The 13161-nt window shown below is 47.6% G+C and overlaps 1 protein-coding gene across 2 annotated transcripts in view; it reads right to left on the minus strand.

Annotated features, from left to right (window-relative positions):
* Nucleotides 1–244: 244 nt before the first annotated feature.
* Nucleotides 245–13161, minus strand: part of FNDC1 (fibronectin type III domain containing 1) — a 76022-nt gene continuing 63105 nt past the window's right edge. For both annotated transcript variants that reach the window (XM_037126143.2, XM_037126142.2), the window contains 7 exons: nucleotides 12165–12395; nucleotides 11218–11326; nucleotides 7016–7095; nucleotides 5336–5365; nucleotides 4437–4598; nucleotides 2759–2881; nucleotides 245–997 (listed from right to left, as the gene is read on the minus strand). In XM_037126143.2, coding sequence (XP_036982038.2) covers nucleotides 882–997; nucleotides 2759–2881; nucleotides 4437–4598; nucleotides 5336–5365; nucleotides 7016–7095; nucleotides 11218–11326; nucleotides 12165–12395 — 851 coding nt within the window. In that variant the 3' untranslated portion in view covers nucleotides 245–881. The remainder of the gene's footprint in view (nucleotides 998–2758; nucleotides 2882–4436; nucleotides 4599–5335; nucleotides 5366–7015; nucleotides 7096–11217; nucleotides 11327–12164; nucleotides 12396–13161) is intronic.

The raw sequence follows: 13161 nt of genomic DNA on the forward strand, positions 1-13161 counted from the left end.
TACTGGTTATGTCCCCACAGAGGCAACTAGCGTGTTTTCCACACAGGTACACAAAGACAGAAGGCACTTGGTTTGCAACTGGTGTGTCATCCATGCGGCGGAGCCCCTGCACCAGTCAGCGGCACACACTTCCCACGGCTGTCTGAGCACCCGAGGACACGCACGCTGCGGACCCTTCGGAAAGACGTTAATAAACGGCACCTCTGCTCCAAAAAGTCCCACACACACATATCTGGTGAACAGGTACAAATTTAGTGATTTTAATCAATGTTCTTGCAGAGAAGTGTGGATATGTATATGCATATATACACATATATATATCAAAATGAGAATTTACAAAGAAGAGTTGATACATTTGGTCTAGCAGTGGGTAAGTCCACAGGATAAATCTTAAGTAGGATATATTTCCTTTGGTGGTGATTTTAGAAATTCAGTTCTGCTGCATAGAAAGAGACCCGAAGCTTAAAATGAGCTAGGCCGGGAGGAGTCCAGTGAGAAAAGAGAAAGCGTGTAGCATTCCAGCTTCTGCAGTTCCCTGGAGATAGGAGGGGTCTGAAAGTTGCACCTAAGGAGTGTGGAATGTCCTGACTCGGAGGGCCTGCCCTGCGGCCACGGGTTTCAGTCGTCTCTGAGAGGCGCTATCGCAAGCAAAACGTGCGGAGAAGCAAAGTGAACGACGACGTTGAACCCTGCGTGTGGTCCAGGCCAGGAAGTGGGGCTGAGGTCCAGACCGGAGATGCCCCAAATATCCAGTGTCCATCACATGTCCTGTGGACACTGGGGCAGGGGGGCCTGGGACACCATCTTCCTTTTCTCATTCATGGCCCCTAGTTCAGGTTCGTCAAGGGGGCCGGGCAGAGCGAGCTCCCAGGATCCTGTGGTTACCACTTCCCTGGGATGGAGACCCCACACTCGTACCAGCCCACGTAGTAATAGGGGGTCCCAAAGCCAATTTTGCCAAAGCTGACGGGCTCCTGGCGGTACTGGCGATAGTAGCCTGGAAGGATAAAAGGAAAGAGAGGAAGAGAAAAATGCGTCAGTGATATTGTGATTTATAATAAGAATAGGTATTTGGTCTTCATCCCTGTTCCTGGCAGAGACCTCCTCAAATCCTTGTGATTTCCTAAGTGATAAGATCAATAAAAAAGGTGCTGGTATTCGTAACAAACCCCTTTCAACCTCACCTGAGTTGATGCTCATACGGTGACTTTTGGAAAGCACCTCAGCACGGGGGCTGGTCACTAGGAGAACTAACCATGTGATAAGAGGGTTGCAACTTCCAGCCTGACCCCCTGCCCCCAAACCCTGGGGAGGGAAGGGGTACCAGGGATGAGTTCAGTCATCAGTCACCGTGATGTCACCAATCATGCCTATGAATGAAACCTCCATAAACCCCAAAGGGCAGGGTTCAGAGAGCTCCAGGCTGGTGACCACGTGGAGATTTGGGGAGAGTGGTGCTTTGGGGAGAGGCCTGTGAGCCCCACACCCTTCCCTGCAGACCTCACCCTGGGTGTCTCTTCCATCTGCCTCTTCCTGAGTTACAGCCTTTTAGCATAGACTGGTTTTCTCATAAGTGCAACGTTCCCTGTGTTCTGTGAGCCAATCTAGCAAGTTAATCAAACCCAAAGAGGAGACTGTGGGAACCTTGGACCTACAGCCATTGGTGAGAAGCACAGGGGAGAAGCTGGACCTGTGACTGTCTGGTGCAGGTGAGGAGAGGCACTCTGAGGGACTGAGCCCTTAACCGTGGGGTCTGACGCTACTCCAGGTGACACTATCAGAATGAGTTGGATTGTAGGACACCCCACTGGCATTGAAGAATTGCCTGGTGGTGAGTATGGTGGGGGTCAGGGGGGCCCACACTGGAATTGGTAGTAGGATCATAGCATCAAAAGTGCCCAAACCAACAGGAGAAATCCTCATCCTTACAACCTTATTCAGACAGAAGGCCTCTGATAATTTGGTGTTAAAAAATGTGACTTCTAAATAAGCACCAAAATTTTTGGGTGGGGTCACAGTAGCTTCTGAGGCATATCCCAAGCACTATTTGTGGGGATAATCCAGGCCCCACACATGTGGGACACAGGCAGGAAAGTGTTCATCAACACTCTCTCTCTTCCTCTCTCTCCACAAAGGAAGGCAGCCTAGCCCATCGGTATGAGCACTCATCACAGGACACAATAGACCTCATAGACCTGGGGGCCTCATGACGTGCCCCCGACCTCAAGTTGACAAGGGTTACTTCGTGGGGTCTTTGGTAGACTCTTGGGTCTTTCCAATACACCTCTCAAAGGAAAGAGTGCCATGGCATTTCTGACCACCGATCCCTTGAAGGTGATGGCTCAACCTCCTCAAAAAATTATTTTTGATGACTGGACCACACCTTTGGCCCTGTTTACTCTTGCCAGATGAGAGAGTACCTGCCATTCCACCAGCAGGTGTGTTGACTGACCAGCACCTTTGTTCAGAGCCAAAACTGTGACTGCAGTCAGAGAAACACACTAACATGGATTCATCTTCTCCTTCTGGTAAGAGGAAGTAGGGGTAAAGTCCTCACTCCATTGTATCCCTACCTTCCTGCGCTCACCCCAATGCCAGCACATGGTGGGAGTATTTTTAGATTTTTTTATTTTCATGATCCGAAGCGCTGCCAACACCTGCCTTCAGGTAAAGCAGAGGCAGGGCCACAGTGAGTTTTCTCCTCGCATCAGCCCTCCCCCCCCCCCAGAGAAAGGTGTCAGATCTTTGTTCTCGTTACCTTGAATTGGAGGGAGGGCTTCTATGTAGGACTGAGGCCCTGTTCTTCCATCCAGGTGTGAATCCACAAACTGGCAATGGTCTTCACCTCTCCCCCAGCTGTCCCCAATGCTGTAGAATGTATCTTTGTGAAGGAATAAGACAAGTCAGTGACTGCTCAAGAAAGACCACCTCTAGTTTAGGAGTTTGCACAGGTTTGGGGGACCATTTGAATTGGGTCCACTCCTTAAACTCCGTGTCGTACATTCCATGTTTGAAAAATAGGGATGATGGCACCAAACTACACATGTTCACATGGTGTCAGAGACATCATGTGTGCAAAATACTGAACAGGTGTTCATAAATGGAAACTATTGCATTAACATTACAGGCAGTTTCTGCCTATGAATGGTAGAACTTTCTATTCCTTGGTTTAAAATGGGTGTTAAACTCATTTTCACTGGAGGCCACATCAGCCTTCAGGTTACCTTCAAAGGACCGAATGTAACTTTAGGTCTGTATAAATGTAACTACCCCTTAAGAGTTAGGCAAGAGCTCGCTGCTGCCGGGTAGAAGCAAGGTGCTGGGCCGGATAAAACAAGGTGGAGGGCCAGATTCAGCCTGAGGGCTTTGTGTTTGCCACCTGTGTTTAAAACAATAGATGAACCTAACCTCATCAGAGAATGCATTGTGAAGTAATTATGAAACGTATGAAGATCTATAAAAATGGAGGGACCTATTCTCCCAAGTAACTAGTAGAGAGCACCCTGTGGTGTGAGACACTGTCCGTGGTGCTGAACTGCAGCTGCACAGTAGGGCAAAGTGGTCGTTCTCAGCCCCAGGATGCTGGACGTGGCTGGGCAACGTCTCCTGGGAATTCCCAATCACAGCGGGACAAGGTCAGCGGTGGGAGGAAACAGGATGAGCAGAGGGAAACAAACAGACGGTGGGTGTTGGGAGAGGCAGAGACACTGAGAAACTGCAGGAGCTCAGGATATTGAGAAAGATTTGTTCTGACGTCATCTTAAAATGATATCACTAGCATGAAAAAAATCAGAACACCACCAACAACAAGAAAACCATAACAAAGTATAGGCCAGCTAAGGGCAAACTAAAAAATGTATGTACTAAAAAATAAAAAGTTGTGTGAATTTTGAAATAAAAACAGATTTGTGTAGGTGGGTGAGTCAAAGCCAGGTGGGTCAAAATGGCATTTTGAAATGTTAGTAGCTCAAAGTGCGTATGTTATTCTTTGCTTAAATCCCTACCCATGATGAAAACCATGTAATTTTTATTTGGACACAGCACAAAGAGTATTGCTAATGTATGTTTCATCATCTACATTTTTTTTCCCTGCAAAGTTGTGCCAGTGGCAGGGAATGAAGGGGATGTTCTTTTCCTCAATGCTTCCAGCTTATACTCATACCTACTATTACTGAGTTATCAGCAAAAATTGTCCATTAAGTTTGTAACAGAATTTTGGATTTCATCCCTAAAGTCTAGTAGATTTAAATATATATATATATTTCTGGCTGCCAACATAAAAAAAAAAAAAACAGTCACCCTAAAATAGAGCCTGCAAGACTGGTTTGTATTTGAGAGACATAGATATATTCTTGTACCCCTGCCCTATCAAGTCAGTACCTCATAGAATCAAATTTTTCATACCCTCCCACAGCCAACCACCCTCAAAGACCTACCTTTCAAGTTGTCACTGAGGTAGATCTTATACCGCAGAGAGTTACAAAGAACAACCCCCACAAACTTTTTATACCACGTCCGCTTCACGTACTGCCGGCCGTGGCAGTCCGTGTAGTCGGGGTCATGTTTAAAAGCGAATGGGATCCAGATGGGCTCGCCGCCTTGACAACGAAAAACATACCCAGAGTTTATTCTTGCACAAAGTCCCAGGAAACTTAATTTATTCGCTGGGCCTTCCTCTTTTCTCAGGCTGTTTCTGAGCACAGTTTTCCCACCTCCCAATGGGCACCCTCTTTCTCTTTTCTCTTCTTTCTTAGGACTGAAACACAATTGGGGAGCTCCTTTTACGTGAGCATAGTTAATGGAATCACGAAGTAAGAATGAGGCTTTAAGCTCAAGGGAAATAAACTAGGAAGGCCAATTGGACCTTGCAGGGCATGTGGTCCTAACCTCCCCGCCCCAACACGCACACACAAAGTCCCTCAGCATCGGCGCCTGCTGTTCTCTTAACAAACAGGACCTGTCCTGAACTCAAGCAATAGAGCTTTCTCAGGTTTTTTAAAGTAAAATTTTGTTGTACACTTAATGTATTTTGCTAACTTTTCAGCAATTTAAAATATTCAAATGGGGTTGAGTTCAAATAAACTTATGTGTTCTCATTACTGGCCACCTGTAATGGTTTTATGGATATTAGCTGCTGTGGCCATGTTAAAACATCCCCAGACCATTTTTTTTCCCTGGACTGGGATGAAGCATGCAAAGAAACCATACAAGTTGTCATAAAATTATAAAAATGATCCAACATGTTTACTTGTGAATAATTGTAAAGAACCCAAGTTGAATTTTAGTATTTCAACTTGATTACTAAAATATCAAGTTTATCAGGAAGAAAACCTACCTGGTGGCCTGACAACAAGCAGGGGATTGTCTGTAGAATAAAGAGAAATAATTGACTTCATTATCATATCTCACAACCATGCAGTTGTTATTTATTCTAATTGAAAGGCCTAAGCAAATTGAAATAGGTAAAGAAAAACATAAGATTTAGATGAGCTTTTCCAATAACACTTTTCCTTAGTTTTTATTTTCTGTCTTTCCTTCTGAGAAATACTTATTTATATAGATGCTATAGGTGTCTGAATATAATATATTGACATTGGGTACTACAAAAGAATTGAATACTCATTATGTTTTAAAATGTGTCTATCTTGGGAAAACCATTGAGTGGTTTCTTAAGAAGGTAAACGTGCATCACCAACACAATCCATCCATTGTGCTCTTGAGTGTTTTTCCAAGAAAAATTAAAACATGTCCACACACACATTTACACATGAATGTTCACGGCAATTTTATTTTTCATACTCAAAAAGCAAAAGCAACCCAATGTCAATCAACAGGTGAACGGATAAACTAATTGAGGCACCACCGTGGAATACTACTAGTCAAAGAGAATGAACCATATTTGTATTTTCCTACTGTCAGATAGATTTTGGACTTCTGTTTCTTGGTAGATGCTTAAATCTGAATTACTTGGTTTTCTTTCTATAGATCCTTATCATGTTAATCTGATAGTTGCCAAAGTCCATTTTATTTTAGGAAATGCAGCCAAAACACAGACACATTCCTTGATTTAGCATATCGGCCACTGGTAATGGTTTTCTCTTACTCCTTAATTACTACTCACAAACACACTTCTTAGATGAATAGGCGAAAATGCTTTTGGGGTGGTTTGCCTACATTTCCAGAATTATAGAGATTAACTTTTGTTCCAGAAGTTTGATTCAGTAGATTTCAAGTCATTACACTGAAAAATATCTTCTGATGACCCATGTTTTGGGATCAAGCTACATGTAGGAAATAATGTAACCAAACAGGAGCTCCAGTTTCTACCTCATTGTGGAGCTGGCTCAGCTGGGACTGACTCTGAGCCTTAGCTCCCTGCCCTCCTGCCTGGCTTCCCCTGCGGAGGGGCCACTCTCCCAGGCACTGCCTCATGGCCAGCTCTGTGTGCACTGCTTCAGACCGCGCTCATGTGTTCTTAAAGGGCCATGGAGTTCTGCATATCAGCACACAGACAGTGAGTGCTATGGCTTGCAAGGCTGCATAGGGTTTGCATGAAACTTTCCACAGGAAAGACGTCTGCATCGCCCAGTACAAGCAGCATCTCAGAGACTTAACCGATTGATTGCTAAAAGCAACTGCTTCTCAGGCCGCACGACATTTCTGCTCTTCAGCTATCTGCAATAACAGCAATGATCTCTGCAGCTAGCTCTGCTGCAGATGGATTCCAGCTCATCTTTCCCACGTGGCTGAAGATTAGATTGTTTTTCCCTCCCATTGGAATTTGACCTGGCCATTTCCCAGGCAATTCCAACAAAGACCACTTTTGATGTTATTATCCTAGTTTTAACCCAGTAGAAAGAAAATCATGTTTATTTTATAAAGCAATACCCAGTCTGGATTCATGAAATAGAAAAGTTAGGAATTTACTTCTTCAGTTCTTATTCTATTGTAGTCATTATTCCAAATTATTTGTTTCTGAGAAAAGGAAAAGAAGTGAGCAGGGAAGCCAACATACCTGATTCTGTAACAAATGAGACTGAAGGGCTGATGGGTCCATACCCATGAGGATTTTTGGCTTGGACTTTAAAATAATACCTGAAATTGGAAGAAAACACTTTTTGAAAGAGAAGCTTGTCTAAATTCTGTGTGATAATAAGACAGATTTCCAAACCACTGAGCTCCTGCTCTGTGGCAGTTTGATTCCTTTTTTTTTTTTACTAATGCCTACATCACTGCTATTTCTTCATATTTTTTTCTGAACTTTCTCATTTTCTAACAACTTTTCAAAATAATACAATTAACAGCACAGATATATAACTAATGGGAGCAGAAGAAGTGTATTGGGCAAATAAGTCACTTAGAGAGAGAGAGTTCCTTAGGGCATCACGGGTTGTTCTGCCCCATGAGACACATCCCTGGATCAAAGGCTCCTCCCTTGTCCTGCCCTTGTCCCAGCTCGAGAGGGAGAAGCTGCAGCAGTAAAACACATGCAGCGGAATTCACATGTTAACCTAATGCTTCTCCCTGGTCTGCGTGGGCAAAGGCAGGCTGTTTGACCCGGAAGTGCTCGTTGGTGGAGAGTGGGTGAACCAGTCCAGAGGCTGGCGTCCTCAGGGAAGCAGTGTGGGTGTTGTGGGGGTGCTACATGGGCTGTGGTTGGCTCCGGAGCTTTAAATGCGTTTTGAGTGTCTGCACCTCAAGGAAAGAGAAGCGAGTTCAGGGAGGGGACGTGGACAAGGCCCAGAGAGGCTGTGCTGGAGGGTCAGTCTTTGCCTTGGAAAGGAGAATGTGCTTGAAGGCACGTGGTCTGGATCAGCAAACTCATCTAAAGGGAGGCTGAGAAGCCAGCCGGGCTGGGAGTTCTGAAACCTCTTGCTTTGCCCCCAAGGAGCTGCAGGGCGAAAAGCCATGGTCGGGCGGTTCTGGAAGCCAACGCCACAGCTGCGACCGCTGTTTCTCTGTGAAGCTCTGGGTTTCCTCCTCTCCTGCTCTCCCAGCCCCCGGCTACTTCCGGGCGCAGAAGCGGGGGAAATCCTGCGCATGCGGCTCTCTGCCATTCTTCGGAGCTCACGCTGGGCTCTGGGTGTCTGGGGTCCCCAAAGGGCCTGTGGCTTCAGTTACACAGAGATGGTACAAGAAGCTGCATTTGATTGAACAGAGAGCTGGCTGCAATGGTTAGAATAATGAAGCCATTCGGTAAAATTAGACTTCTTGTAAGCCTTTCAAGAAAGTGATTCAAGTCTCATTCAGGAGAGAATCCTTTTTAAAATTTCATTTAAAAAAACAAGATGGGCACAATTAAAAACATATGAGTTTCCAAATTTCAATTCACTTGGCAGTTCGTGTTTTCCCAATTACACAGACTTCAATTTGGTGGTTGTGGAGTTATCTGAGGCCAAACTCCACAGGCAGTTCAAGCAGTGAGTTTGGCATATGTTAATGATACTGGTTAAACTTTACAGATACTTTCTTTTTCCTTAAAAAAAAAAAAAAAAAGAAATCAGAGCCCATAGAATGACACTTATATTCCAAGGCGACATTCTCACGCTGCCCCCGGGACCTCCTTGGACCTGGTCCCCGAGCTCCCAGTGAAGGAGATGGTGGGGGAAGGGGGGGCCGGGCGTTGATGAAGCGGAGCCTCCAGCTTCTCTGCTGTAACAACGTGTCTCACCGCTGAAACCCGAGAGCCCTCCAAGCCCACCTTCCGTCCACGCAATTATTCTGTCCTCTGCAAAGCCCGCATGGCCCACTGCCAAAGACATATTTCCACTTGAACTTCACCTAATGTGTCAAAGTAAATTTAAATATGCTGAGTGGAAAAGCAGCATGGAATTATGAAAGAAAGTCAAGTTCCCATTTGCAAAAACCACATTAAGCTTTTCCTATGAACTAAAATATATATTTCATTCTCTGAATAGTTTCTGCCTCATCCAAGTAACGGGAGCAACCCGTGCCTTGCCTCCTTGTATCAGCTTTTGGCCCCTTCCTTTGAGCGGGCCGCACAGAGACAAATCCCTGCACTTTACGGATTAGAATGCAGACTCCAGAAAGCGCACCAGCGCTGAGTGGGGTGAATAATGCCCGTGCGAAGTCAAGAACAAGCTTCGACTGTGAAGAGCTGCAGCTGGCTTTGCACTTTGGCTCTGCGTGAGGCCATGGACTTCTTGTGTCCCCTGGGCAGGGGACTCTGAAGTCGGTTCCTGAGAAGCCCTGGGGCCTGTGAGGACAGTGGGAAAACAGACTCCGTGGAGGAAGTCTGTGGATTCCTGAAGGGAAACCACCAGAAACATTCTGCACTACGGTGAGGCAGGGGAAACGAGCACCCTTACATCAAAGTGACCCCTTCCTGGCAGCTGCTCCAGGGGGGGTTGGAAGAAATCTGTGTGGGGTGGGAGTGGGATGGGGGAGGCCTGGGCTCACACCCCAGCCAGCACATCCCATCAGGAAGGCCCTGGGGAGGCCCCAGCAGCAGCTGCTGTTCCCAGTCTGTCCACCAGGGGGCTGACCGTGGGTGGAGGGTGGGACAGAAACTTCAGAGCCTGCAGTCCTTTCTCCAGGTGTGTTGTTTTGGAACAACCGGCTTCCTCTGCCAGAGTGTGGACAGGACCATGGGTGGTTTACCGCACCTCCTGCCACGCCCACCCCCCTTCCACCCTCAGAGCACGTGTACATCACGGTGCCTGGCACAGAGCAAGCAGTGAGTCCTTATTCAGTGAATCCTGGCCCGTCCATACCTGTGGGAAGTATGAACAAACCCTCATCCCGCATAACCATCTCTTCACGTTACTCAAAACTCAGCATCAGTCTGGCAGCAAAAGCCGTGGAAAGAACACTGGCCCTGGGGGCAGGCACAGGAGACTGGCTCCGGCTCTGAGCAGGGGCGCTGGGTGGAGCACCGTGAAGGCCTCTGCAGCTTCGGACAAGGCGGCTGTGCCGTAAAAGCCTCGTCAGCAGCACACACCACGTTGGGTGTTGCCCCGTCTCCCTTTTTTGTTTGTTTCCTTTAATTAGTTAATTTTTCATCACTATTAGGGAAAAGTAAAGTGTTTTCTCAATGTCTTGTTTTGCTACGTACTTTTCTATCTGCCAAATCCTGAAATTCATAATAGTTTATAAAAGCTCAGTTCAAGTGAACCCAAGTGGCACATTAAAACACCCCGAGAGATGGTCCCGGCTACTGCAGAAGTCTCTCGGCACCCGTGGCTGTTGTCCAGTTTCTATTCCCTTTAGCACGTCTCTGTTTGAGGACAGGATTTCCTTTAACCTTCTCTGTGGTCCTCAGACCCATATAGAAAGTGGGAGACCTCGGTCCCAGCCCTGCCACTCAGCGCTCTTTGCTACATAAGTGTGGTGGCTTGATGTGACACTGTGTGCTGGAGCCATTTGTATGGGCTTGAGCGAGCCGATGGTTAACTATTCAGGAATTCTGAATGCTCACCGGTAGCTTGGAATTGGCCGTGGCAGGAGTATTTACACTACAGAGCTTGGCAAACGCCGAAAACCAGGGAATTCTGTTTTTGCCCAAAGAACTGATTTATGAGCACATCAGTGCTCCACCATCACGCACTTGGCACTCCGCCCATGCTGGCCCAGCAGGGGAGCTTCCCTGATGGCCATTACCATCAAAACCAGACAGCATGAAAGCAAAAATGCACACTCGCCCGCTTTGCACCCTTGGGAACAACTTTTGAGTGTTTCCCTCTGAGGGCTGAAACCTGTGACTCCCAGAGGGCCCTCTGGCCAGCCGGCCACACGCCCAGCTTAGGAAGACGTGGGTGTAACCTACATTAATGTGTAAAATTCATCTTTCATAGTGTTCCAGTAGCAGCTAATTAAAATGTTCAGCAATCGCTGCTCCTTTAATGTGCGTGAGCCGTGAAGGCTGCGCTGTCTGCCACCACCACACAGGTGACCAGAAATGGCCCGATTCCTTTTCAACACAGGGCAACCCCAGTGGTAAGTGGTGTTTAGTCTCTGGAAACCAGGGAACGAAACATCCACACGCTAGACTAACTGTCACAGTCCAAAGAGTAAGTTCTTCCAAGAAAAATACACGTCATGTGGCGAGTGTTCATTGATATTCTCTGAGAACTAAAGGGAGAATGCAAAAGAAGTCATAAAACCATTGTGGCTGAGCCTTTCCTTCTCCGCCTCGGATCTCTGTAACCATGGACACAGGTCTCAGTTTTCGGTTTTTCAATGACACACACATCGTACCTTGTGTTTGGCTTCAGGTTCTCAATGGGCAAATGAGTTACTGATGAAGCCTGAGTGGACCACTTGTTCCGGATGAAGTCTTCATAGGATGCACTGTAAACCAAGTAACCTGCACGTGGAGAGAGGGAGGGACCCTGTGAGCATCCAGGAACCATGTCATGCCAGAGGTACAACCCCATGGGGGGTGGGGCACAGAGCAGCTCTGTGGGAAGGGCTCCAGAAGGAGCCAGCTGCGTGTTGGGTGAGGATGGGCTACAACGCTGGGAACTTCTGGTGGCAGAAGGTGCAGGTAACAGAACTGAAGGCGCTTCCCGAGACTTGCTAGTTCCCTAGTTCTGTTCCTTCTCCTCATCTTCCCCATTCCCTGGCCAGTCCCCTCTCCTCAGAATGCATAACCCCTCAGCTAGACTGTGCAGAGGGGAAAGCAGAAGAGAAGAGCAGTGACTGCCACACAGGTGTTTGGGGACTTCCTGGTAGAGTCATCTACAAGCATGTAGACAGCGGGAGTCCACCAGAGACATTCTTCACTTGGGTCGGGCAGGGAAACAAGCATCCTTTGAGCAGCCTTCACGCAAAACCCAGAAACTGTGGAAACTGTGCCTGGGTGGCCGAAAGAGCCCAGACTTATGGGGGTCTCCTCACCCATCTGGTGAGGGCTCTTCTTGGATTTCTCATGGTTGAATACCTGTGCTTGCCCTTGACCTTGATGTTTAATGACAGCCATCAGGCAGCTCTTCTTTCTGCCTTATCTGCTTTCACAGACCTCAGGGGGCAGCCCTCAGCCCTGACCCCTGCCCAGGCTGCCTCCGAAGGCCTAGCAGAGTTCATGCCTCCCTCTCTCCAGCCACACACTTACCCACTCACCCCTCATCTGTCCACCCACTCCAACCTGTATCTTCCACCTGCATGTCGATGGGCACTCTGAGCATCTGCCTGGCTAGACTTACCTGTTACCACATCTCCCGGAGTGGCTTTGTCCCAGTCCACAATGACAAAGGAGTGGCAGCCTTCCATAGCAACAATGGTGATATTGCGGGGGGTGTGCTGTGGGGGCCGGTCACTCTTCCTCATGTCACTTGGGATGATCTCATCCAGGCTCTCCACTTGGAAGTGATCCAGCGCGTCGGTCAGGGAGCAAGGGGCTGCTGGGTCCTTACTGAGGTACGTCACGTACGGAGCTGGAGAAGGACAGAGACACCCCCTCTGGCTGCCAAAGTCTCTCTCTGAAGGCAGACGCATGACGTCCGCTCCTTTGAGCCGACCAACCATTCCGTCTCTCCCTGCTAGATGGAGGCTCCAAGGCCACCAGGTCTGGTGCCAAGTTCAGAAAGCACACCGCTAGCTCTCCTTAATGGATCCGCACAGTTACCCCTGTTCACCTGTGGTTTCAAAAGATCCCATTGCCCCATGAACATGGATGACAATGGCCCCAAAGTGACTTTGATAGATCTCTAGGCTGCAGTCAATGTAACATGAGTTGGGTCTGCAGTATTCCGCCATTCCAAAGCCCAAACATTTGGGCAAGTGTGGATTGGGCCCAGCTGGGGTTCTCTCAACACAGTTCATTGCCTAGACTGTCTTGGGGCCAAAAAGAAATATACATTGATCAAGATAAAGAACCTCTAGACTCAGTCCTGGGAGGCCCTCCCTAGGACTTCAGAGACCCCCAGAACCATCTGGAACGTCTGCCAAGGCCAGGCCTGACCAACCTTCTACAACATTTCCACTCAGTACAATGATAGCTACTCCTCTTTATGAACAGGCTTGAGCCTCTTCTGCACACATTATCTCAGTGGGTACGAGGGCACTGGGAGTGAGGCAGACCTGGATGGATGTCCCATGCCCCAGCTGAGCCTGTGGTCACAGAGTGGTCATGAAACAAAGGCCAAACAGGAGACACTACCTGTGGCTCGCAGGTCTTTCTGTGAAACACGCTGTGTGAGA

The sequence above is a fragment of the Artibeus jamaicensis genome, unplaced genomic scaffold (assembly GCF_021234435.1).
Source record: "Artibeus jamaicensis isolate MK-2021 breed Jamaican fruit bat unplaced genomic scaffold, CSHL_Jam_final contig_497, whole genome shotgun sequence".
Classification (NCBI taxonomy): Eukaryota; Metazoa; Chordata; class Mammalia; order Chiroptera; family Phyllostomidae; genus Artibeus; species Artibeus jamaicensis.